This window comes from Mauremys mutica, chromosome 10 (genome assembly GCF_020497125.1).
Source record: "Mauremys mutica isolate MM-2020 ecotype Southern chromosome 10, ASM2049712v1, whole genome shotgun sequence".
In the NCBI taxonomy this organism is placed as follows: domain Eukaryota; kingdom Metazoa; phylum Chordata; order Testudines; family Geoemydidae; genus Mauremys; species Mauremys mutica.
In genome coordinates, this window is record NC_059081.1 from 25147665 (window position 1) to 25174583 (window position 26919).

At 39.5% G+C, this 26919-nt stretch overlaps 1 protein-coding gene across 8 annotated transcripts in view; it reads right to left on the reverse strand.

Annotated features, from left to right (window-relative positions):
* The window catches only part of ORC4 (origin recognition complex subunit 4), a 47762-nt gene that overhangs the window by 796 nt on the left and 20047 nt on the right, over window positions 1–26919 (reverse strand). For all 8 annotated transcript variants that reach the window (XM_045031979.1, XM_045031973.1, XM_045031980.1 and 5 more), the window contains 10 exons: window positions 26820–26910; window positions 24218–24293; window positions 23791–23876; window positions 17300–17348; window positions 15457–15608; window positions 12639–12812; window positions 10126–10212; window positions 4882–4990; window positions 2020–2115; window positions 1874–1941 (listed from right to left, as the gene is read on the reverse strand). In XM_045031979.1, the coding sequence (XP_044887914.1) occupies window positions 1874–1941; window positions 2020–2115; window positions 4882–4990; window positions 10126–10212; window positions 12639–12812; window positions 15457–15608; window positions 17300–17348; window positions 23791–23876; window positions 24218–24293; window positions 26820–26910 (988 nt within the window). The remainder of the gene's footprint in view (window positions 1–1873; window positions 1942–2019; window positions 2116–4881; window positions 4991–10125; window positions 10213–12638; window positions 12813–15456; window positions 15609–17299; window positions 17349–23790; window positions 23877–24217; window positions 24294–26819; window positions 26911–26919) is intronic.

Below are 26919 nucleotides of genomic sequence, written 5' to 3' on the forward strand. Positions count from 1 at the left end.
AGCTATGAACTTAGTTGATTTTTTTTGTTCAGTTTAACCAAGACAAAGCTTGTGTAAGACTGAATAGTGAGCTGTCAGTTGCGGGAGCTCACCTACAAGTGGAGAATTGAAAAGGGTGGTCTGTCTTGAACTCTAGGCCATGAATAGCATTTAAATTATAAAATGTAAGGAAAAGTTCAAATGTGTATTGTCAAACTTAAAACAACCCAAGCCAGATTGATATAATTTACAGTATTAAAGATTAATAAACCAGATACTTGAGTTTAAAGGCATACAATGTATCATTAAACAATACAATACAAATTATTTCTTAATTTCTAGGGAATCTTTTGCATAACTCAGTAAGGAGATTCTATGCTTATAAATTGAACTTTGTATTGCCTAACTTGTTTGATTTCTCAAACTTGAATGGCAAAAAATCTAGATTTATCAGCTGATATAGACTACATGGGTGGTAGAGATGCCATTCAGTTTGGGGCAGTTATTTCCCCAAGAGTAGCAGCAAATGGATGAATCAATTGTGAAGGTTATCCCACATAAGTAATTTATTCACCACAACGTACAGTCTTGGAGCAGTACAGTCTTAGATCAAATAAACTTAATCATAATGGGGTAATGAATATAAAACAGTTCAGTCAAGGGCTGCACCCTTATAGAAGAGGAAACATTTTCTACTTACTTGTACATCCTTTCTCCCAAGGACTATGGTCCACAGATCTGTTATGAGGGCTCTTCAGGCTACTTGCACTTTTCCAGGCACAGCCATACCTCTGTCACTGGCACAAAGGGGTGTGGCCACACTTGAAGGCCAAGTCAGTGAGAATTTGGGTAATCAAAAGGAATCAGCACAGTTTTTCCACCATGCTGCATTTTTGTGAAGGTGAGCAGGGGACCAGAAACTGAAGATGAAAGGCTGGAGTCTCATACAACTCTAAAGAAAGGCTAGAGAAAATGATGGCAGCATGACTCATTCAGGGGTTGAAGTGAGCAGCAGCTTTTTGGGGTTTTTTTTTTTCCTTGTTGTGGTAGCAGAGAGGCCTGGGTCTGCCAGAACAGACAAACGGGCAGGGTATTCAGAGGCTGCCACACCCTTTTCTGCTAGTGAGTGATAGGTCTAGTTTTATGTCCAAAAGATGCAGGTATGAAGATGACTCACTGACAGACCAGTACACCTTAGTTCAAGACAGAAAAGGGAGTTTCAGCTCTTTACTGATGTTAAGCTACTTTGAGCCCTCTTGGTTTGAGAGATATTGGAACTTAAATCTGTTGCTGATTCAAGACTAAATACTAACCATCCTGCAACTTGTATCAGAGTAATTTGGGGGCAGCAAAAAACACCTCTACATGCCACAACAGGCAACTCTTTAGAAGTCTGCCAGGAACCAGAATATTGTCTCTAATACAGAACCTTTTATTCAATTATTTCCACTCACTAAAAGAAATAATTGTCTAAATTCAATCAATACCAAACTTATTCCTTGATAAATGGCAACAGGTGCTTGTGTTCAGCTGTTAAACTCCTTAAAAATAAAGTCCATTTTGGTGAGGTATGTGATGCTTCTGTTTCAATAAGTCGAATATTAGCACCCCCAAAATTTTGTCATTATACACCCATACAGCAGATGGCAGTACAAGTACCACACAAGTGTGTTTCATTATAAGAGACCTTTCTAATCTTTTCATTATAGAATGTCAGGGTTGGAAGGGACCTCAGGAGGTCATCTAGTCCAACCCCCTGCTCAAAGCAGGACCATGTCCCAGAATCTGTAAATGGCCCCCCTCAAGAATTGAACTCACAACCCATAGTTCTTAGAAAACTACCCCAAGTACAGATCAGTATTTAGGTATGCAAGGAAACAAATTAAAGGTTTACCTTCATAACAACAGGTTTCTCAAAGTTGTACATTGAATGTGCTTTCCGTTGTATGAACTTCTGAAATTCTGTACCAAGGAAAACATTACTTGAGTAACAGTAAAGTGATATTTATAGATTTTAAAAGTTTGATGCTTTCATCTCACCATTATAGACCATTTGAAAATTAAATGGTTCTCCTTCATAAACATCATTTAAATGTTTCATAGCTATAATTAGGCAGATTTCCAGCACAGACAAACCTATATGGAGAAAAGGAAAATATTTAGAACTATCTTTCACATATAGATGCATGGTTCTAGGCACATTAAAAATACAAGCATATTTACAATATAGTATTACTTTGATATTAATAGAAGCACAACAATTCAAAATTGTTATATATAAATTTTAAGGGTTGAACAAAAGCTGTGCAAGCTGACTAGATTAAACTTCCTGCTTTTGTTAAATGTGAATAGAATAGGTATTTGAAAATAAACTGACTCACCTTTTTGATATTATTTCAAGTCTGACTGGGTTGCTTCACGTTTTGTTTTGATTCTGATTACTTGATATAGTCAGCTTTATACAAGTTTGGGGGGGGGGGGGAGAGAAGATGGGCAAAAGTGAGGAGAGAGGTTTTTCCTCAGTGAAACTAAGGGTAGGTCTACACAGCTGACATTAAAGCACTGCCATGGCAATGCTTTAACATGGCTGTGTAGTTGCAGCTCCAGCACTGTAATAAAACCACCTCCACGACGGGTATAGCAGCTACCAGCGCTATCTACGCTGCCACTTTACAGCGCTGAAACTTGCATTGCTCAGGCCGGTGTTTCTTCACAACCCTGAGCAAAGAAAGTTTCAGAGCAGACAAGGCTTCAGACTTGTATGCTATCAAATGTAGAGCTATAGGAGTTAAATTTCAATCCTTCTGAAAGGCAGACAAATGAGCTGGCTCTGGATGCCTGTTGTACTGCTTTAGTAGCTCAGGAAGTTTAGGAAAAGCTTTAAGATACCAAACGAGGCCTTCAATCTTAAAGCCCATGGGAAGAGAAATATGGCAACTTGAGATAAATTGTGTCTAATGGTCAAGTTAATCATTCCTTTGATAAGTATATCACTGCCTCCCAATTACATTAATAAATCACTAGACAATTACTACATTGACACATTTACCTTGGTGTCTATAGTATAGTTGTGGCCACAGCAGTCCCAGCATATTAGAGAGACAAGGTGGGTGAGAACGTCTTTTATTGGACCAATGTCTGTTAGTGAGACAAGCTTTCAAGCTTCATGGAGCTGAAGAACAGCACTGTGTGGCTCAAAACCAACTGACCACCACAGTGGTCCAATAAAAGACATTACCTTACTCACCTTGTCTCTCTACCTTTACCTTAGTAATAATTTTACCATTGGGACATTTCTCAACTTACCATTTGTACATTTTCTGGGCTACTTCAGTTTAGCTCATCTCCTTAGAAACAAGGTAACGTCTGATTGCTATTTTATATTTGCAGTTCACCTTCTTATAAACAGGTATCTGTATTAAGATACATCACCACTAGTAGTATCTCTCATGGAAGTCTCAGAAGGGAAGTCAAGGCCAAGAATTAATGTTGGGTTTATATAAACATGTATCTTTCCTTGTCAGAGACCAGTAAATAGACAAGCATATTAAAAAGGAACAAACTTCTCACCCATAAACCAAATAGAAATGAGCCTTACAGTGTGCTCCCTGAAAGTTTAAAAAAACAAAATATACATAAAACCCAGAGTGTCAGGCTACTAGGGATAAGTGAATTCTAGAGCTATGGCCAAGGTATTTTTAGCTTAAGTATTCTCAACTTAGGTAAAAGCATAGAGAAAGTCAATCTTTTGGATATCCAGGTCCTAAAGTTTGTGTGTTTTAGAGCAATAATCAATGCCTTGAATTGTGCTTCTGGAACTGCACTGCCTTGTTTCTGATACATCTGTAATATGCACTATTTATGAAACTCAGGGAAATATAGGAGCACCTGCCTTCTGCTGAAGTTTTGAGTAGTCCTTAGGTATATCTGCAAGAGCAGCAATCCAATGGAGGTGTCCAAGGTATAGATTGTTACAGTGCCCACAACAGAGAAGCACTTTGAGATACTGAACATACAGAAACAGTTGAGGATCCAAACGGACTTAGGTCACCAACTTTGGTAGCAAAAGTTCAGCACATGCCATGTTGCTGCCCTGTCCCTCCCCAGCCCAAGGGACAAGCATCAACTCTCTGTTCAAGTTGATTCCTTACTGCAGCACTAGCAGCTGTTTTATTTAAAGGAAGCCTCAACCAGCTCATTCATTTAAACCCATTTTGTTTAGACATTGGAAGAGTATAGAGTAGACTAAAGAAAGGGAGAGAACTTCATATCAACATACTAATGGCACTACATCTCAAGCCATCACTCTTCCCTACTGGTCTGACAATAAGTGATAAAACAGAATTACAACTTGTGTCCTAGGAAACTGCTCCTCTGCCTCAAGGGTTATCACCTAACACTAACCTGGCTCCTTTTACAGAGAACATTACTTTTTGCTCCAGCCACAAGGGAAGGCAGATGATCAGGGCAAGGAGCCTTCTGTTGTCCATGCTATTTTTTTTTCCTGGAGATAGGGTACTTCTGTCTCCCATGCCCTAACTCTAGCACCTTTGACAAGCCCTACATTCTCAATTAAAATTTAAAAAAAAGTAAAAGTTCACTCATATCCAAAGACCAGGAGTGAAAGATCTGGTATGAAAGCATAGAGTACTTATTATATCAACCAACACTTCATTGTTTCAAAAGTAAGGAACAGGATGTAATGGGAAAGTAGCGGGGGGCGGGGGAGGGAGCCTACCCAGGGGCAGAGATGTTCCCTTTAGTTCAGCCCTGGTGGAGGACTTGTGAGGAGGAAGACACTGTATTTGTCCAGTGCAAGAGGGGAACTGAAAGGCCACCACCATAGCAACTTCAAGGCTTCTATATTCACAAATTATTAAAGTACAAAATACTGGAATTTACCATGTACAATGTTTGCTTTTGAGTCCATTCTGCACAATTTGCTTGCTTCAAGAAGATCTGATCCAGTCATAAATGGGTGAGATACTGTTATGCTGCTTAAAGCAAGCATCTGAAAAAGCAAGAGAAATATTTCTTATTGAAATATTGATGACTGGATACATTCCATACTCATGAGTCATATGTGAAAGTGGATGCGCTTCCTAGACTAAGCAATTGGAAACATTAATAAGTTGATATGTGCATTACTTTACAGTGGAAGTTACAACACTAAAGGCAGCTAATAATCTGGCAGTTACTGCTAGGACCGTTCATTAATAGAACTCTGCTCAGCTTGAATTATTTGTTCTGAAGACAAGACTGGAGGAAGAAAAACCTTAGATCTGGGTAATAATACAGCCAAGCCACATTTAGATTCCAAATGCAACATGACAATAAAACACTAATAGCTCACAAATTGATGCAATGATGGCTGAAACACAAATTTCAATGAAGAACTGGCCTTAAGTGATACTCCTAATGAATTAGCTTTAGCTTGATCTTCAAGTGACTATGGGCTTGTCTACACTTACATTTTATAGCACTCTAACTTACTGGCTCGGGGGTGTGAAAAAAATCACTGCCGAGCCCAGCAAGTCTCAGCGCTTTAAAGCGCTAGTGTAGACAGGCTCTAAGCACTAAGAGCCAATCCCCTCGTGGAGGTGGATTACCAGGACCACTGGGGAGCTCCTTCCCAGCACTTGCACACGACTACTCTCACTTCAAAGTGCTGCTGCGGGAGCATTCCCACAGCAGCACTTTGAAGTTTCCAGTGTAGACATACCCTATTCTACTAAGGAAAAGCTACTATGAACATTTCAAGATACTACTTTTGTACACTGGGAGGAGCAACTTGCCCAATGCTCTTATAGAAAATGAAAGTTAGCTGACCCTGTGGAGCACAGAGACAAGGTTCCCCAATAACTTATCTTGCGGGGGAGATATAAATGTAATTACAGTTTATAAATAAATGTTTTTGTGGGCAGAACCCACTTAGTTTAGAAGACATGCCAGAATTTTTAGAATGTAGTATAGAACATGTAACACTAATTTTAGAAAATTCAGAGTACACTAGACTGAGAGGCTTCAGTTACCAGCCATAGGAAAAAAGTAACATTAAGAGGACATTTGAGATTAAGAATACAATGCAAATAGAAATTAATTTGTTTCAGACCAGACTGGTATCCCATACCACCACTGTACATTTGTTTTGATTTCAGAATGACAGTAGATGTACTGACTGATAGGCATGGTGCATGGCAGCAGTCAGACTTACCTTCACTTCTATTTTATACAAATTCACAAGGCAAGTATTTAAGAAAGCTGCTGATAACTTACTCTTAAACACACAGCCAAGCAATGTTCTTCAATGGAACAGAAACAATATAATTTTAATTCTTTAAATCTTCTGCATATTAAGATGGTGGAGGGAGGAAACAGGCACATTAACAGGAGATTAAATCTCAGCCACAGCAGAGATTTACTTTGTAAAATTATAACAAACATTTGCAGTTTTCTGTCCTGTTGTGTGAGCTGTGGCTTTTATTGCTGTCTCCCACTCTTGTGGGTCCATCTGAAGGAATGCCTGGTTTCTACCCCATTCAGTTAAGTGATAATCAAGAATATTCTACTGAATGTTATTGTCCAATCCCATATCTTTCAGGTTTTGTCCCAGTGCAAGAATAGAGCATGGTACTCTAAGCAAAGATAACTGTCACAGTCCTTTGCTCCTATCCTCTCTGGTAGCCACTATATTCAGTGGCAGGAAGAAGGAACCAGAACTATCATTCAAGGTATACAGGGATCAGTGCCTCTTTCTTGCCAGTTGAAGGACTGAGTTAGAGAAAAATCAGAGTGAGAAACAGCTAAGACTTCACAAATGACAACCTTAAGGTGAAGTGGGAAACGCGTAGAATAGAAAGAAGGCTATAAGGTAACTATTAGCCAAAGTGTTTTGTGAGCCCCTTTTCACTTATCCTACATTTATAGCAGTGGAATTAGTGAGCACTATCTCTACAGAGAAGGGCTTAACTAGAGTGGAGTTTGGCGCACTGAATGACTGCACTGCAATTCTGCTATATATAAATTTAGTAAATCACAGATGAAGGCATACAGAGACAGCCCCATGACTGCCTTGCAGCTGGAAGATACTTAAGTCCTCCAAACTCCTGAGGTGGTCATGAGGGAATGGGTCTTAGGCATTATAGGCATCTAGGCTACATTCCCGAATTCAGTCATTTACGGTAGCCTTACAAACAGCTTTGCTGCTGTTGAAGTACTCAACTTTTCTGAATTACTGAGTAAGCAAGACAGTTTCATGGCCTGTTCCACATTAACGGAATATAAATTCCACTGAAGGGAACTGAAAGGTTCTTGACATAATTAAATAAAATAATTATTTCTGAATTAAACTTAAGTAAAAATGTGCTGATACCTTTCTACCTTCATTTTTTCCTGTAACTAGCAAGGTCACCTCTGATTCTTTGCACTGAAGTCAACAATTAAAAACTTAACTTGAGAGAAAGCAACCTCAGGGATACTTCTCACACAGGTTCAAATGGAGACAACTACATTCAAAATTAAGGGAAAGTCCCATTAAGGGGAAACCGGGCTGTGCTTGGGGTGCTCTAATGAGATTAGCAGCCAAAATCTGTATTCTAACCTCCTCCTATTGCCAAAGAGTAAACTCAGGGCTCAACTTCAGCCCCTTTTCTAAGCCAAACAAGACATTCAGGACATGCTAGAGAGAACAATTCAGCACCTCAGCCTTTTTATTTTGACTAACTGGTAAAGGTATGACATGAGCACAGCTATCTCAGAGGCAGCTAGCTATTTCTTCACAGAAGCATTTCCCCTTAGAGTGGAAACCACTTATCCTCCAGGCCACAAAAGCTAGATGTTCCAACCTGCAGAAGATGCTTTGGCCTCAGGATAACAGGTCAAGTTTCCAGGGGAATATCAATAGAGGAGAGTAGCCAGACATCACGGTGTTGGAGACTCAGAAGCAATAGATGCAGAGAAATTCTCAGCATGGTCCTATTTAATTGTTCTTAGGCTACATACCAGGGAGGCAGCAGCTCAATTCTCTGTTCCTATCCCCTGAGAAAGTCTCTTTTCCCAAGGCAGTTGGGTTAAGTTCCTGTAGTGAAATCTGCGCAGTCTACCCTCGCCTGTTGACACAGCAAACCAGAACATAAAACTGTTGTTCAAAAGTGGTTCCAAGCTCAATATGGCTAAGCAAATAGCACTTGGAGATTTGGATATTGAGGAGGGCAAGTTTACCGGGCTGACAAACTGCTCAAGTGAACTCTCCAGCCTGATAGGATGACGGCATGTATAATGCAGAGAAACTTAGCTCCCTGGCGTCCAAAGGGAAGAGCATCACAGAAAGGATTCCTGGTTGGGATACGCACAGAGTTCCTCAGGTAAGAGTGTGCACCATCTCTGGAAAATAAAGTTCTGCAGGGGCATAAGCAGAGTCTGACCAGTGTACCAAATCCACTCAGAATACAGTGATTTATCTGCTGAAAAGATTCTAATGTCATACCTTGATATTTGGTTACCAAGGCTGGAAGCAGATAGGAATTCCCTGCAGAAGAGGTGTCTGTGGTCTGTAAGAAACTGTTTATGGACTGGAAAGGAGATTGAGGTTTGAATCACATTCAGGTAGAGAAAATGTGAATACTTTTCCTCATTCAAGTTAGTTATGAAGGTTAAGGATTTTACAGAAAACCCACAAGTCAGAGGCAAGACCAAAGGAAGGGGCAAAAGTGGAAGTTCTGGTTACATCGTAAAGTGTTGGTATTGCCAATGTGTTAGCATGAGGGTGAAGAAAAGTACAGCTCCTATAGGTGCACAAAGCAAAGGAAGTTGCAAGGTGAGATGGCTTGAAGAATAGACAAGAGGGGTGGTTCAGATTCAGAATTTTCTACAGCAGACCAAGTAGTTGAGTTTCAAAGTGGACAAGAAAACCTGTGCGCTAGTAGATGATGGAATATCAGGAGTAAAATCCCTAGTCTCTGGTCAGGAGGTGGGAGGTGCAGGGTCAGACAAGACAGATGGTCTTCTTGTTCAGAAGATCTCAGCTCTCTACCTCTACATTCCAGATCATATGGGCAGGAGGATATCCAGGAAGGAACTGTGGCATATCCTAAACTAAATTACTTCTTGTGTACAGGTAGTGAAGATTCATAATTCCAGGCCTAAGAGAAAGATCTGAATTGACCTTCAAATGCGGTCAGGGGGGAACCTGCACCCCATCAGGGAAATCATTGGCAGGCTGCGAGACAGTGTTTACCTTGACAGTAGCCATGATTCGCCATTCCTGGCCAGTTGTAACTGTGGGAAGTGGCGCAGGCCGCAGGGATGTGCCGGCTGCCGCTTTCCGCAGCTCCCATTGGCCGGGAACGGCTAACCGCAGTCACTGGACACTGCAGCTGGCCATGCCTGTGGATCGTTGATGTAAACACCATCTCACAGCCCGCCAGTGGATTACCCTGACTGGCTGCATGCGGCCCGGAGGTTGCCCACCACTGTTCTAATGAGATGACTGAAAAAGGGGTAGCATGCTGGCAAGCAAGGCTTTATTAGGGTTGCTTGAGGGCAGCGTTCAGCAATGCAAAAAGGAATTCTTTTTGAAGGAGATTCCCTACAGACAGAAGTGAAGGATTCCTGGACTGCCCTGGAACAAGACTGCTTCCAAGAGGAGGACTGGTGTAAGCTCCTCCCCTGTGAAAACCTTGAGAAAACTAAGAGGACTTGGTCAATGGATATTTGAAGTTTGGCCAGATTCTTCCCAAAAAGCTGCTTAGGAGGCAGCTCTGCCAATTTTGTTTATGTTCCTCTCTACTCGATAATTAAGAAGCCAGATGTTGAGACAGCCCACCATGGAAACCAACGTATCTGGCAGGAGAACCCAGGATGGCTGAAGGCCACGTCACAAAAAAGATATGAAGCCACTTGAATAGCCCCAGATAACATCCAGTGCTTCCTGCTTTGGCTTGAGGGAGACCAAGAAACCAAAACACCTTTTTTAAGTCTACTTAGGAGAGATCAAAATAGGCCTGCTAATCACATTTGAAAAAACCTATCCAATAAGATGTTTCAAGTAAAGCTCAATTAACTTGTATGAAAAATAATGGTAGCTTATAGGCTACTGTATTAGCAATTTCATGAGATTTAACAAACAAATATCAATACATAACATACCAGTAACATGTGAAGTGATCGCAGGTCTTTGCTGTAGTGGAAATGATTTTGTAGCATCTCTTGCACTGTTCTGTCTTCTGAAAGAGACTAAAAATGGTAAAATTAGTGCACTGGTTCTTATCCAACTGGAAAATTCTTGGTTAGCTAACCAGACGTATTTTTATTAATCAGTATTAATATTTATTGTGGAATCAGAACAAAAATTCTGAAAGGAACACTGACATCTCTCTTTAAAGGGGAAAAGACAGGCCAGGCTCTTGTAGAGGACATTTCCATAAGTATAACCTGAAAAAAGTGAAAGTACAGTCAATATGGTATTTAACTAGGCAGTAATACTAAACATACCACTAGTTGAATCCTCTTCCAGCTCTGAAATACATATGGTGATAATTGTTGAACTTCTAGATTTTATATACACCTATTGAAAAAAGGTTATTGAAAGAAATTCATGTATTTTCTTATTTGTATCCATATTTTGGTGGTTTTAAAACCACATCTGATTCTTAATCATTTAACTAGCTGTACACAAAGCAATTCAGCTTGCCTTCTCAGAGTAACTTACCTCCTCTGGCCAACACTTTGTAAATCAGCCTCTCAGCAGACAAGTTTATAGTCTCTTTAAATAAGAATACTCCATTTTACTTCCATACTATTGAGATTCTTCAAATGGATCATTCAAATGCCACTCCCTCTCCTGGGATCTTACTTAGGCCTGGTCTACACTATATGTTTGTCAACATAAGCCGTCTTGTGTCGAACTAGCTGTGGAAGTGGTGTACCTGTACACCAATTTAACACCACCCTGAGTGGCAAAGAGTCATGGTCAATGTAATTAGGTCAACATAGTGTAAGCATAGCTATTGCCTTGCTTAGGTTGACTTACTTTTTTCAGGAGCCATCCCATAATGTCCCACACTGACAGGTCCCTTTCTCCCGCATCCCAGAGATGTGGTAACAGGCATCTTCACTTTGAATGGTCTCTTGAAATGTGTGTTAACGACTTATACTAAACAATCTGTTCTGCCTCTTATTTAGCTGTGACACTTAGTACCTTTCCCAGACCTGAAGAAGAGCTCTGTGTACATTCAAAAGCTTGTTTCTCTCACCAATAGAAGTTGGTCCAATAAAAGATTCTCACTCACCTTGTCTTTAATATTTTAAAGCACCATTCACCCCCAAAGAATCCAAAGAAGTGTGTGTAAATAAACCCTGCAAGTTGCTTATACTGGAATAATTGTATCCACTACTGAAATGCAGCTCTCTTTGGGGTGGAACTAAGACTTTTAAGGCAAAGAAACATGATCACAATAAGAGGTGATATCAAGCATATTTAATGGAACCCGTAACAGATGCCAAAAATGAGGCTAAAACCAGGTACTAAAGGGCTTTTTAATGTAGCAGAGAAGAGCATAACAAAATCCAATGGCTGAAAGCTGAAGCCAGAGAAATTCAAATTAGAAATAAGGCACCTTTTCTAGCTAAAATGTATCAAGGCAATAGGTGGATTCTCTATCTCAGTGTCTTCAAATGAAGATTGAGTGTCTTCTGAAAATATGCTTTAAACAAATAATTCAACTTGATACAGGGCTAACTGGGTGAAATGTAATGGCCTATAATTTTCACATGGTCAGGCTAGACTATTTAGTGGTTACATCTGGCCTTAAACTTTATTTAATATCTGCTCTTCCTACAAAGTGCCAGGAGTTCTTTAATGGCCAGAAACAGGACCTCTAAGTATCTTCTGAAAGACAGCACAATCACCCTGTGGTTCTAATGCTATTCTGGGGCATTCTGTCTCAATAGTTCACCAAAGTGCTATCAAGTCACTAACACTATTACCTTTCCCAGATTTGCTTTCCCATCCATGTGCTGCTCAGTACCAAATTGCCTTGGGTGTGTTAGATCTGTCAGTTTCATATCAAATAGTGAAGTAAAGCTGAAGATATACATGTTTACCAGCTTATTAAACCAAGTCCAAGGTTTAATTCACAATACAAGCTATATTAGATGTACACAGTCTCTTTAGGACACATGGTCATTGTAAACTTCATTCCCTCTCAAGAGAACTTACATCCAAGCACAATCTGCTCAGCATTATTTGAGATGGCACATAATTCACCATTCACATGATTCATCATATCATCCTTTACTTGAAAATGGGCTCAGCCACTGGTCTGTTGACCAACATTGTCTTACTGTTTTTCCTTGTACTTTTGTTCTATTTGTACAATGCCTAGCACAATGGGGCTAGGGTTACTAGGAGCTATGATATTACAAACAGTTAAATTCTCACTATTTTTCTAAAAAAATAGAGGTCTTAACTTTGAAGCAAAAAGAGAAAACATTTCACATTTTATTCCTTTCTTAAACAGTGAACACCAAAAATAAACAGAGGACAGTAAAGGCACTATTTTAAACCACAACAATTTAGCAAAATTTATAAATTAACCTTTTCAAATACTTCATTGAGACAAGTTAATTACTTCATTATTACTACTTGTGTTTCAAGTTACCTGAACATTCTTATTCCATTTCTGTATGAAAGGCTTGTATGGAAACTCTGCAGGTAGATACAACTGTTCTTTAAATATTCTAAGATATTGTTTAAAATCAAATGAATTCATCAAATATATCTGTCGGTGGGAGAACCTTGACTTCACTCTCTTTTCCAGGAGTTCCAGAATATCCTTGTAAAAACAAAAATAGAGATATTCAGTGAAACAGTCCAAGATGAAAGCACAAACAGCATAAATAAAAAACTGGATTATTAAAATTGTTTTAATCTAAAGCATGATTAGTAACAAACTTGCTAATTTATAATATAATTGACAATATTCCTTTTGAATGTCCAACTACAAGCTATTTACATAAGTCACAGTAATTAGTTGCTGGGATACACAGTAATTTTTCCATAGATTAAGTAAATATTTCTATTACTTGGGGCTGTATTCAAGATACTTCAGCCACTGTACCAGGGCTGTAAACACGTGTAGGTTGGTGGCTGTTATTACACACATCTTTTGGAAGGCTGAACCTGATCTTGGCAGAAAAATTTTAAGAGCCAACATTTGTCTTTTAGAAGAATAATTCTCTTGTACCACACAAATACTATTAGGCTGCTTTTGAGCAGGAAGAATAATCTGATTTTCTCTAGAGAGGTAACAAAGCTTGTCATCAGAAGGAAGTAAGAGAAAATTGGTATTTGTCTATTAAAAGGAAAATTAAGTATTGCTTCTCTATTACCATGACATTTGGGTCAGAGAAGGATTACTTTGTTCTCAGGTTTTTTTATTTGCCCTGAAAGCAGGAAGCTTTAGGTTTGGTTAAAAATGCATGAAATCAAGACAAATTAAGACTACAGTAGTAACAGGCCAAAAACACAATCTTCTGTACACAATCTGATGACCCACTGTATATCGACCTCCAATTCCCATGAAATCTAATGAGATTCCCTAAAAGACGTGGAAGATTTTTATTAAAAAACAAAAAAGCTGATCTTTGCTCCTGAACCCAATTAAGATAAGTCACTGATGGAGAGTGTAATGGACTCTGGAAACAGGAACTTTTATAACTGAAGAGTTATAAAACTACAGTACATTCTGTAAATTAATAGGTCCAATATTAACTTAAAGTAACTTGCTCATTAGACATTGCCCCAAAACAAAAAATCAGAAGCACCCCTAAACTTGTTCTATTGGAGGCCCACTGTTTTGAGGCAGCCTTTCTTTTCTTGTGGCCTAGTCATCTTTTCAACTGTTGCTTTAAGAGCATTTAAAAACATTAAAATCTTTAATAACACTGTTCTAGATTCTTATTATCATCATCACATGAGTGTTTGACTGAAGTAATGATGGTTGTTTAAGCAGCTTTTTAAATACATATGTAGTTTGTATTCCACAGACATACTGTATTGTAGGAATGCAGGGATTTAAGCGTTTAATGATAATGCAAGATTGCCTTATAGTTTACAAAGTGAATGTAAGGAAACCCTGAAACATTTTACCCTCCCCCCCATTCCCAAAATTAGTCTAGATCGGAAGTCTTTTCTTTTGTAAGTATGGCAGTGTTATAGCAACAATTATTGGTGAAAAAGGTTTGCTTTTTAAAAAGCATGTGTCATATTTCATATTGTGGTAGAAAGACAGGTAGCTTGATCAAAGTTTCTACTCTTGCTCATTAGTGAATGAGGAAAGGAAGAAACCAGCAGCCTCTAGAACGAAAGATAGGTAACTGAATGTTGATCCTGATATTATTTTAGATGGAAAACTAATGAGAAATGGATTAACATGGCTCCTACAAAGTAGTAAAAGAAGTCCAAATTTTTATCCTCTTCTCAGGAATGTAACCATTTTTAAGCAGTAAAATTGAAGCTAACAGGGAACAAAAAAAAAAAAAAGCAGAGATCCAAAAAGCCTAATTACATAGTGAGGCAAGCCTGAAGATTGACAGCTGACAATTACTACTATTGAGTTTGTGGCCACATCTTGTATGTAATCCCTGCAACATTTAGTTTGTTTTGAGAGTCCTTTATATTATAAAACTACTACTAACAAGTAAAACTTGCTTACTGTTGTCCTGTGTTTCCCCATGTCTTAAGAATGTAGAAGTTTATATATAGTTTATTTCTTTTTAATTATCTGAAATGAAAGGGCATTCTTCTTTGACTGTCAGTGTGGTTTGAGGTCATTTCTAGTGCTTATTCTAAATCTTTTTTGTGGGGGACATCAGTGATAAAGATGGAATTGAGGACTGGGTCATCTTCAGGATATAGTAACACATTTAAGTCCAGACATAGGCAACACACACATTAAGTGGGGTGACCACTGCTTTTTCTCCTGAAGTACAGTCTGGTTAAGACATAGGAGAAATTGACATAGCACTGACATTCTTTCTATGGCATTAGCTTTAATAGCTTCTTGTGTTGTCCTTCTCTTTTTAGAACTTTTGGTACATGTTTTGGTGAGATGCTTCATCTTTAAGACAGATATTGGATCATTCTAAAATGCAGGAAAAGTTTGCTTCCTATTAAATCTGAAAAAACCTCCTTCATTTTCTTAGTAAGAAAGGTTACTGGAGCATATTCCTGTTTTCCTACTTCTGTTCCCATTTGCTCTGAATATGTAGCATTTCGTGTCACTTATTTTGTATCTGTACTGGAATCAATTTTTAAAGTAAGCCAATATAACACTAGGTAAGGGGGAGAAGTTTCCAAAATTAGCAGAATTGTCTCCTTAAGGTATGAGTCTTAAGAATAAATATATGAAAAGTATATGAAACATTACAGATGTCAGCAACATAAGCTCTATAAAACAGAAAAGAAAAACTTCTTACTTGTCTGCATGTAAGTCCAATAACTGTTACTGGAGTCTGTGCTGACTGGGATATATCAAAAAGGTTATACAGTAATGTCTGATTCTTGTGATGAACAAAGAGATCAAATTCATCCAGTATAAATAGCACTGGACAACTGCTATCTCGGTCACCTAAAACAGGAATTAAAACAGTCAGTATATTACTGAACTGGTAAGTACATGACTATTAGACTTCTTACCGTTGCAGCACTTGTGTTCTAGTGTGCCCTCAAGTTTTAACCTGTTTATAGAATCTTTGCTAATTCATAAGGCCCCCCCCATCTCACATGTATTTGCTACACGCCAGGATTATTGATGATTATTTAGCTTAAAGTACTGCGGAGGTTACATTAGCTTGTCAAGATATTTTTTTGGTTGCAAATAAAAACCAAAGTGATGACGACTCACAGTTAAGACACCCATTTAGCATTTTAATTTTTAAAAGGCTAAATCAATTATCATGGGCAACAGACTGCTAACAGCATTGCAAAAATCCACATGCACATCCACCTGAACGCATAGCAAATATCTGCTTTCGGTAGGATAAGCAATAAAACCTGCAAAATCTGACTGCATTTTGTGGGGGGAAGGCAGTGTGAAGGAGACAAAAACAAAAGTCACACCACACAGTAACTGTTAAAAAGCAACAGAAAAGAGTTCAATACTATTTCCAGATTTTTTTTTAAACCTGACATCGTTAGCCATTCAATAAATAGTAGGAAGAAGTCTTTAGTGATGCTCCTGTAAATTAAGCTTAAGAATTTGATTCAAATATCACAATGCTTGATATGACCGCAGTACTGTTCGTGCTATTGATTTTGCAACCAAGGTTTGTTCTCATGCAGAAGTGCCTTGTACTATGGTCTAGAGCAGTGGTAACCAGTCGATCCTAGAGCATCTCCCAGTTGATCACGATCTCTGGTGGTGCAGTGTGGCTGCCCCTAAGACACACTCCCTGCCTACCCCGACCCCATGGGTTCTCCCTCTGCGCACTGCTTCTGCCTGCAAGCAATGCCCCCTTAGCCCTGACTGGTTGGGAGAGCTGTGGGAGCATTGCTTGCAGAGAGGGGCAGCACACAGAGCACATTGGCCCCTTCTGGGACCGGTGTGGGGCCGGGTAGGCAGGGAGCCTGTCTTACCTCCAGTGGCTCCCAGTTGGCAGCAGGTGCAGCGAGGCTAAGTGTTGCCTGACAGGAGCCAGCACCCCATACCCCCTTCTGTACCCCAAACCCCACCCTGAGCACCCTCCTAGAACCAGCACCCCAAACCCCAGCCCTAACCCTCTACCAGAGCCAGCACCTTATACCCCCTCCTCCATGCCAACACCCTGCTCCAGTCCTGACTCTCCTCCCAGAGCCAGCACCCCAACCCCCTGCCCTGACGCCCATCCCGGGAGCCTGCACCCCAACACTCTGCCCCAGCTCAGAGCCCCCTCCTGCACCCAAACTCCCTCCTAGAGCTTGCACCTCTCACCCCCTCCTGAATCCCAACCTCAACCCAGAGCCCCCTCCCACACTGCAAACCCCTCGGCCCCAGCTCAAAGCCTGCACCCCCTCCCGAACCCCAACCTGGTGAAAGTGAGGGAGGGTGGGGGAAGAGCAAGTGACAGAGAGTTGGGGGGATGGAGTGAGCAGGGCGAGGCTTTGGGGAAGGGGAAAGGGTAGATCCTGGGTTGCCCTGAGATTCAAGGAGTGATCTTGGGTGTAAAAAGGTTGGAGACCACTGGTCTACAGTGTGAGGTAATCTTTGATTTCTCTACAACATTTGGGTGAAAGTTTGCTAAAACTCACCTGGGGTTTAAAGTCTTATACAAAAATATTTACCTTTCTTTAAAGCTTCAAGAAGAAATGCAAGGTTTTCAGCAAAACTGCCCTAAAGGAAAGGAAGTAAAAACTATATCAATGTAGGGTAGGAAGGACCACAAAGATAATTTAGTCCATTCCCCTGTGCTGAGGCAGAATCAAGTATAACTAGACCATCCCTAACAGGTGTTTGGAGATTTTTAAGAACAAATTAGACAATGAGGGGTCCCTTGGTAATCTATACCAGAATATAACTATCCTTTAAGTTAGAAAGCACTAATCTTTAGGCTAAATCTCCCTTGCTGCAGATTAAGCCCATTGTGTCTGTGTCTATAACCTTTCCTTATAGGTCATGTTTTCTAAGCCTTTTGTCCTTTGTTACTCTCCAATTTATCCACATCTTTAAATGTGGTGCCCAAAACAATACTCCAGCTGAGGCCTCACCACTGCCAAATAGAGTAGAACAACTGTGTCCTGTATCTTACATCTGATACTTTTGTTAATACACCCCAGAACATTAGCCTTCTTTACAACTATCACATTGACTCATGTTCAAATGTGTGATCCACTATTCTCCCCCAGATCCCTTTTTGCAATACTACTGCCTAGCCAGTTATTCCCCCATTTGATTTTTCCTTCTGAAGTTTAGTACTTTATACCAATTTCCTAGAACTGGAAGGGACCTTGAAAGGTCATCAAGTCCAGCCCCCTGCCTTCACTAGCAGGACCAATTTTTGCCCCATATCCCTAAGTGGCCTCCTCAAGGATTGAACTTACAACCCTGGGTTTAGCAGGCCAATGCTCAAACCACTGAGCTACCCCTCCCCCCTACTTTGCACTTGTCATTACTGAATTTCATCAGGTTGATTTTCACACTTTTCTAATTTATCAAATTCATTCTGAATTCTAATCATGTCTTTCAAAGTACATGGCAGATTTCCACAGTTACCCTTGAAAACAGAAAACTTCATAAGTTCAGACTATAAGAATTCATCTTTTAAAAACTGTTTTGAAATGAAGCTCTCTTTTAAATTCTATGTTATAAAGAATAACTGGTTACAATATTACATGTTGTATAGCCATGTTCTACTAAGCAGGAGAAAAAAAAAACTACTAACTGTTTCTTCATAAGGACTAGTTCCATCCACCTTTTACTGCATGAAAGCTGAAAAGATTTATCCCAATAGAAAGATGTAGGAATGAAGTGAAGTAGGATAGAGAGAAAGAAAATTACAATAAACCAACTTGCAGCAGAACCTCACAATTACAAACACCTCAGGAATGAAAGCCATTTAACAGAAATGTTTGTAACACTGAACAAAAAGGTTATGATTGTTCTTTCAAAAGTTTATAACTGAACATTGACTTAATACAGCTTTGAAACTTTACTATGCAAAAGAAATTCTGCTTTCCCTTTTTCCACAGTAGTTTAACACTAAACAATATGTTTACTATATTTGCCTTTTTTTCCTTCCTATCTCTGCTGCTGCCTGATTGTGTACTTCCAGTTCTAAAAGAGATGTGTGGTTGACTGGTCAGTTTGTAACTCTGGTGTTCATAACTGAGGTTCTACTATACTAAGCAGTTTTCCTTTGTCTTTTCCTCCTCATACTATATACATAAATTAAAATGATAAATTCCTTGACCCAAGTAGATTTTACTTAATTAGCAACACGTGCACATTTGGCATGCAGTTTTCAAATCAGTTGTACCACAGGGGCTGCAGGAACATAATGCTTTTCAAAATAGTCAGCGATGAATTGCTGGAAAAAAGTGCTCTAGCCCATTGCCACCTCACCCCCTTTCTTTCTTTCTTCCAGGGCACAAAATTGTGAAAGGGGTAGGAAGTAGAGGTTATGGCAGCAACGTTCAGGTGGAATATCCAATTACTCCTAGGGGAATTCGCACCACTGTGCAAAACAGAATTTGCGCAGAAATTAATGTTGTGTAGAATTTCTTTTTCCCCCCCCTCCCACAAGAAATGGGCTGCAGAGCTGCTGGCCACCATTAGGGGACTGCTGGGCTTTGGAGGGTAGGGATGTGGGTGTCTGGGCTGGTGGTGGCTCCTGTTGGGTTCTGGAAGGAGGGGGTATGGGTGTCTGGGCTGGGAGGGCACCCCCTCCTTCCAGAACTGGGCTCAGGGAGAGAAGGGGGGGTAGAGAAACAGGAACCATGTTGTCAGAGGAGTTTCTTTAATCCTTTACTCCTAGGGGAATTTTTTTGTCTGTATTGTTACAGACAGTTGCTGACAGGTTTTTTGAAACAAACTACCAAAATAACTGAAACAGGCATGATTATATAGTGTTATTTCGACAGGTAACTTTTTTTTGCACAGGATTTTGCAGAATTTTAAAATATTGTGCGCAGAAATTTAAATTTTTTAAACACAGAATTCCCTCAGGAGTAATCCAGTGAAATGAATATGGGTGAGAACTAAAACTTCCTTGGCCCAAGGGCAAGACTATAACAAGAAAAGAATGTCTCTTCAATTTAGTTACAGGTTAAATCAACAGAGTTAAGTTAATGCAAGTCAAGGGGAGTGTGTATAGAAGGAGGGTGGGAGCAATCATAGAAGGGAATAAATTGCTGTGTGTAGGGAGAGGGACTGAATGGTTTCTTAGCCCAGGGCTGGTGTATTAATGGTCTCTTCCCTCCAGTGTGGATGAAGAATGGAATTTTATTTCTCTCTTCTTCTCTTGTCCAGTCCTTTTGCACTAATTGTTTTACTTATTTATGCAGGGAACAAAAACAGAGTAGAAGTACAGTGGAGAGGGTAAAGCTGTAGTGTCCCTGCTGAGGAGGCAAAGAAAAATGAGGAAGGAGGGTTGAACAAGTCCTTATGTTGAGTTAGTGACTGAGGTCTTTTTGCCTCCTTCTTCCTGGTAAGTGCAGTTGTAGAACTTGATATAATGGTGTTTTATTTCAAGTAAGTGGAAAAGGAAAGAGGTGCAATGTTACAAATTGTTGTGTGTGCTAACATTAAATACTTTTGCTTTGGGCTCTTCCCACTATGTATTACCCCAGTCAGGGAAAACTGCCTTGTGTCTTTCTGGGGGGAAAAATTCTTTCTAAGACTGAAATCATTTAGGTTAAGATACTCACTCACTAGTAAGGATACTAGTGTCAGAGCAAGAAACAATACGACAAATTAAGAAGTGTTTCCTAAAGGCAATATAGCCCAACAACTTCACACATTTGGAAAAAAGTTCTAACAAACTAACAAAAAAATCTTAACTTGTTTACTTACTGCCTCTCCCCCCATCCCTAGTCACCCAAGAGGAGAAACTAATCGGCTTTAAAACTGATTAAGGGGGAGAACATTTCCAAGGCTGAAGCCCTTCATGGATTCCCAACCACTTACCTTACTTCCTACCATATAAATTTGATTTCCATCCTTGGGAATTATAGTAGCACATGATTAAGTACGCAGCCTTGCCAATCTCAAGTGGCCTATCAGGAGAGACAGTGAGATGATCCTCTGACTGATCTTCTATTATGTCATTATATACTAGAAGACAGACCTTGGAGCGAGCGAGCGAACACACACACACACACACACACGGCAACCAGTGCAGCTCAGAAAGCAAGAGCATCACTGATTGAAGCAAGAATGAGAGGTGTCATATTCTACGATAGCTGCAGTCTACAATGAGGCATTATTTCAATTGTTCCATTTACACTGCTCTGATATTCTAACATATTAGGAAAAATGGGTTTCCTGTGTAAGCAAAATGCATTCAGCTGAAGATCTACGCAAGATGAAAGCACTTAGAGTATGTCTACGCAGCAGCTGAGAGGATGCTTCCCAGTAGAGGTAGACAAACACATGCTAGCTCTGCTCAAACTAGTGCACTAAAAATAGCAGTGTGGTTGTTACTGCACAGGTGGCAAGCTCAGGCTTGCCACTCAAGTAGAAGCCCACCCAAACCCCTGGGTCTGCACACATGTGGATAGCCCAAGCCACCACCTGTGCCACTATATCCATCTTGCTGCTTTTAGCACGCTAGAGCCGAGCTAGTGTTTGCTTTTTACCCATGCTAGAAGACATACTCCCAACTGCAATGTAAATATACCCTTAAGGGCCAATACTTCCAGAGGAACTCATCTAATAGAATCATTCTAGTCTATGGGCAAGGAACAGGGGAACTTCTAAAAATGACAAAAGAAGCTGAAGTTATAGTAACTGGGCTTAAGCAATGTGAGACATTGCAAAACAAGTATGCCTGGGGAAACCAACCCGTAAGAATGATTGTGACTAGCAAAGGACAAATATTTGTTGGAACTCTGTCACTTGTCCTTCCTGGGACACAATAATGTGGACTCATGGGTAGAGAAGCTGAGACTGCAGGAAGGGACTGTGAGATTGTATTGATCAAATGACTGGACACTTTAAAGCGCCCACCTAGCTAAGTTTTAACCATATTGAGACCCCACAAATACTAGGTGAAAAGCCAGGAATCTACCACTTACTCGATCTTGTCTCCCTTAAGGTCAGAAGATAAAGGGCTTTTTTCTCCTCTGAAAGGCACCTGGCAGACCTCATACCCACTGTTGCCATCATCCAATTCAGATTTTAAAGCCAAGCTTACTAGAAAATGGTAATAAACTACAGTTTAACATACTTCAGACTAATACTGCTAGTTGGTCAACAAATTTAATACACTAAGTAAGTTACTGATCAATCCTTTATTTGTAAATATTGTAGCTGATATTATCCAGAGCTCCAGTCTGTTAGTGGCAATACATTTAGAACTATCAATTCTGAACTCCACTAGAACTGTTTGCCTCATCTATATCGTTAGATGTTTCAAGCAAGTTTTAAGAGGGTCTTTTCATTATTTTGTTATGGAAATAGTTAACTTGTTTTTCTGAAAAAATCTTTTAAATCAGAAATGTTAACTGCATAAAAGTTACTATATATTTATATGTAATATTGAGTGTAATACTGTCTAAGGTGACTATCTACACTAACATGGTCACCACTGTTAAAGTTGTGATAAACCTTTTACAAAAAAATAAATAAAAAAATATATGGAGATATATCTATCTCATGGAACCGGAAGGGACCTTGAAAGGTCATTGAGTCCAGCCCCGCGCCTTCATTAGCAGGACCAAGTACTGATTTTGCCCCAGATCTCTAAATGGCCCCCTCAAGGATTGAAATCACAACCCTGGGTTTAGCAGGCCAATGCTCAAACCACTCCCCCAAAGTATGCCTTGTCAGGTATCATTGGGAAAAAAAAGTTATAACCTGATGAATATTATCATCATGTTACAATGTGTATATCTACATTATATATAGAGTTATGAAATTTTGCTCTATGTCTAACAGAAACATGTTGTGGGTTTGAGAAATGTCCACATTAGCCACCTCTTTTCTACCCCATCTCTGGACTGAGTTCTGAGCAGGGAAATTTTGAACAAAATGACTGAGATTCCCAAAGTTATTTGGGCAACCCAGAGAGACCTATAGAAAAAACTAGCAAACTTAACATCCCTGCAAACAATCTGAACCATATACTCTAATCCAACTGTAACGTGTTTTACCTTAAAGTGCCCACCTAGCTAAGGTTTAACCTTTTAATAACTCATTTGTTTTCTTAGGTAATAGATCTTTAGTTTACTAAGTATTGGCTACAGCATCATTTTTTGCTTAAGGTCCTGAGCATCTCTTCACCTGGGTAAGTGTCTGGCCCTCTGGGGCTGGAAGAACCTCATGTGTGGTGATTTTTGGTTTTAATAACCTTTCACCACAGAAGTCCAGTTTGGGTGGTAATATAGGCTGGAAGGCCTAAGGAGACTCCCTGTGGCTCTACATTAAGCTGACAGAGCGATCCAGAAGCACACCTTTGTTGCTGGTTTGGTTAAATCTGGATTATAGAATAAATCATCAGTGTGGGAGTGTTTACCCAGTTTTTGTCAGTCTGAGCTGAAATCGGCTCTCAGCTGTGATCAGCAGGTATGGTGACACTAAGCATACATTCATAAATGCTTTTTATATATATACATAATATATATATATATATATATATATATATATATATATATATATACATACACACACACACACATATACACACACACACACACACACACACACACACATATACACACACACATACACACACACACACACACACACATATACACACACACACACATACACACACACACACATACACACACACACACACACACACACACACACAGTCAAGACAGAGGCTTAGGAAATACTTTAACAGGTTAACATTGTCCTTCTAACACCATAAATCTCATGTCAGTAGTAGTCAAGGTAATTTATAAATTTTGAAAAGACAATTTCGAGAAAAGTGAGTTAGTCCATCAGATTTTTGCAGTAAGGCTCAAACCCATTTCTTTTAAGTCTGGTCAATGGCTGGAAAAGTTATTTATTTGGTGTGGTTGTTTTTCTGAAGGGAGATCTTTTGTTTAAGTCTTATAATGCTCATTTTTTTAAGTGGTGCCTAAAAGAGCAGCAAAAAGTTCATACTCACAAAAACTTTGTCTCCAACCACATTTTCCATTTGTAGTTGTCTCGTGATCTCCTTGAGAGCTATTTTATCATTTGTCTGTAAAAGTCCTAAAAGAAAGTGATTACACATCAAACACTAAATTATCTCCTCTGCTTTCTCTACACCCCAGTGGTCACACCATTATGCAGCCAGTGAAGAGACTTATTCCAGCAATTTTCCCCCCAAGTGGGGCTATTATTTTTGCAGTAAGACTATCTGAAGCAACATTTCAAGAGGTACAGAATCTTTAATAACTGAAGAATGGATAGTAGGCAAAGATTTTTATGAGAGCAAATATTTTGAAACATCTTTAAAAGGCATTATTGGTTGAAATTTACAGTAAGTGAAAACCCACTGCAACAAGCAAATATATAGTATTTTTAATTTAAAAGAATGACATATTACTTGCCATTCAGATGAACTTGCAAGAGGTTCTCTCTCACTTGCTTTACTTCCATGAGCTCTTTTAAGACATGATTTAATAACTAGAACGAAATAGCATAATTCACATTAAAATACCTCCATTACATTTTTAAAATTTAAAACAGTAAAATGAAGAAAATGCAAATAAAACAAGAGGATCACACATCTACTAAAATTGAAGATACTGCTTTGTGACTGATCGAATCAAACTTTATTAGTTTGGGTTGAGGATACTCAAAAAAACATGAATACATCCTGTGCTAACTACATTCTTGACATCTAACATTTGTATCAGAAGAAAAATGTTTTCCAAGAAATTTTTCTTCAGGTTTTGAAAAAAATCTCAGTCTTTCAAATCAGATCAATGAACCCCTTCTATACGGGCTCACCACTCCTTTTATCTTTAAAAAATAAAATGCAAAGATCCAGAACTTTGTGGCATGAATGAAACTTCTTGAGGCACATGCTGTTGGCAGGAAATAAGAGATTCTGTGGTATTTAGCTAAATTCACTATTCTAAAACTTGTTATTTCCATGATTCATGAGTTAAGTGGATTAGTAGTAGTATCAGTTCTTTGTGGGAGAATATAAAAGTATTGCCAATTTTCAAATTACAATGTGCAGACTATTTTATAGCGGCATATAAAAATCCAATAATGGAAAAAGTTTTTAAAAGATTCTAAAATGGTAACTCTAGCATTTTCATTTAGTAGATTACAGTAGCACGCAAAGGCCCCAATCAGGATTGGGCCCCATTGTGCTAGATGCTGTACAAGACAGAAGTAGTCAAGGTCCTGACCTTGAAGAGTGGAAAATGTTAAAGACATCTTGCGCACTAAGATGGGAAAGGGTGCACGAAATTAATGGCAGCACGCAATGACAAACCAACAACGTGCATAATGTGATGATACCAAAGAACCCCTTTTTAAAAATCACCATTTTAAAGATTTATCTGTGCTCTCAATTTTCTACCCAGCCCTTGGCAAGAACTGATCTTAAAATGCAAGTATTTTTATATTCTAGTATGAATTTAATATTTATTCATTACTTCTCCTCCCCCATTGCCTCCTCTACCCAATATCATTAGTTCCTTTTAAACATAGTATAGCTCTCCTGAAAACGCACTTCTTCCCTTTCACCTTCAAGAAGCTAACTAAATATAGTTACATATTTAATTTGTCTTATGAATTAACTGCTCATTTATGTAGCAAAAACGGGTTATATACTGGGAAGAAGGACCATAAGAACACTGAAGCTGGAAATTGTTCTGATGAGGAAGAGAAGACTTTAGTGTCTTTAACTATAGAAAGCCCAAGACACATAATTTAGACCTTTGTCTGTCAGAACCATGATCACTTTGCTTACATGTTGTTTCCCTTTCCTCTATCTCAGTCTGTCCTTCACACAGTCTGCTTTATACAGAGTTTTTGTACTGGCAACATTTAGATTACTTTCAGTTCTGAGGAGTGAGAGCCCAATGGTAGTGGAGAAGAGACCGAAGAAAGCAGTTGAATCAGCACAAGGAATCATGGCATCGGATATGTTCTCAATACCAATGACATCAACACTGTCTTTGTTGCTGGCTCTAGGACAGTGACCCAAAACACTCTGCATTAGGTATGTGCGCAGAGCTGTGTTTGCAGTAGTGCTTGACATAACGTCCACCTCAAAAGGAGGACTCAGTCCAAGGGTAGTTCATCAAGGCCATTCAGTAGAGGGGAGGCATCATATGGTTCGATCAGGCCTCTGGGATAAGACAGAAGCCCAGGTGGACAGAGACAGACTTCAGCAAAGGAAGCATGGAGAAGGCTGCAGAGTAGCAAGGCTCCTGCAGGAGACCAAGATACCAGGGGAGAGCAAAAGAGAGGGTTTGCCTGATGACCTCTCTGGCTCAGAGAGAAGACAAATCATGGAGAGTTTTGGATCCCTCTTGGGGAGGAAATGATAGAGTGGGAGTGGCTGTTTGAAGACCAGGGAAGGACTCTTCCTAGAAAGGGCAGGCACTGGCTGCTGGATAAAGGGCAGATTGGAATGAAGATGCCAGAGTGAGTATGAGCTTGTGCGTTACAGTGATGACTTTACTTTGGAGCACTGAGTGTTCTGTTCTGTTTATTATTAAACCAGTCCCAACCAAGAGTATCATTAGCCACAAGAAAGCTTTGTGGATTATTTCCAAGACCCCTGAGAGAAACTGAGGCGGGGCGCTTGCAGAGCACTATACCGAAAGGAGGCAGGCTGGAGGCAGTGTTCCTATTACATGCTTTATTGTGAACTGCACATTAAGTCTGACTGAAATATGAAATTCTTGTATTTGAACTACAGACATCTGAATATTATAATTTCCAAAAGAAAGAAAAATTTAAATAGGGTTTTTCTTTTGGCCAGCCTCATGAATACATCTCCTGAAATGCTCTTAAAAATAGGCATTAGCAAAACAAGGTATCTTTAAAAATAAATCCCCACAAAGACAGGAAGTGACCAACAGCCAAACTCTGCTGTGGTGCAAAGTCAGGGACACCAATGGAGTTGCACCCATTTACACCAGGGTCCAACTTGACCTTACATCAACTTGTATTAGGAGCTTTTACCATAGTCTTTCCTGATCCCCGGGGTCCAATAATGAGTGCAGAGTTACTTTCTCCATGGACAGTAGTTCGTTTCAGCAGCTCCAGTAGATGTCTATAATGA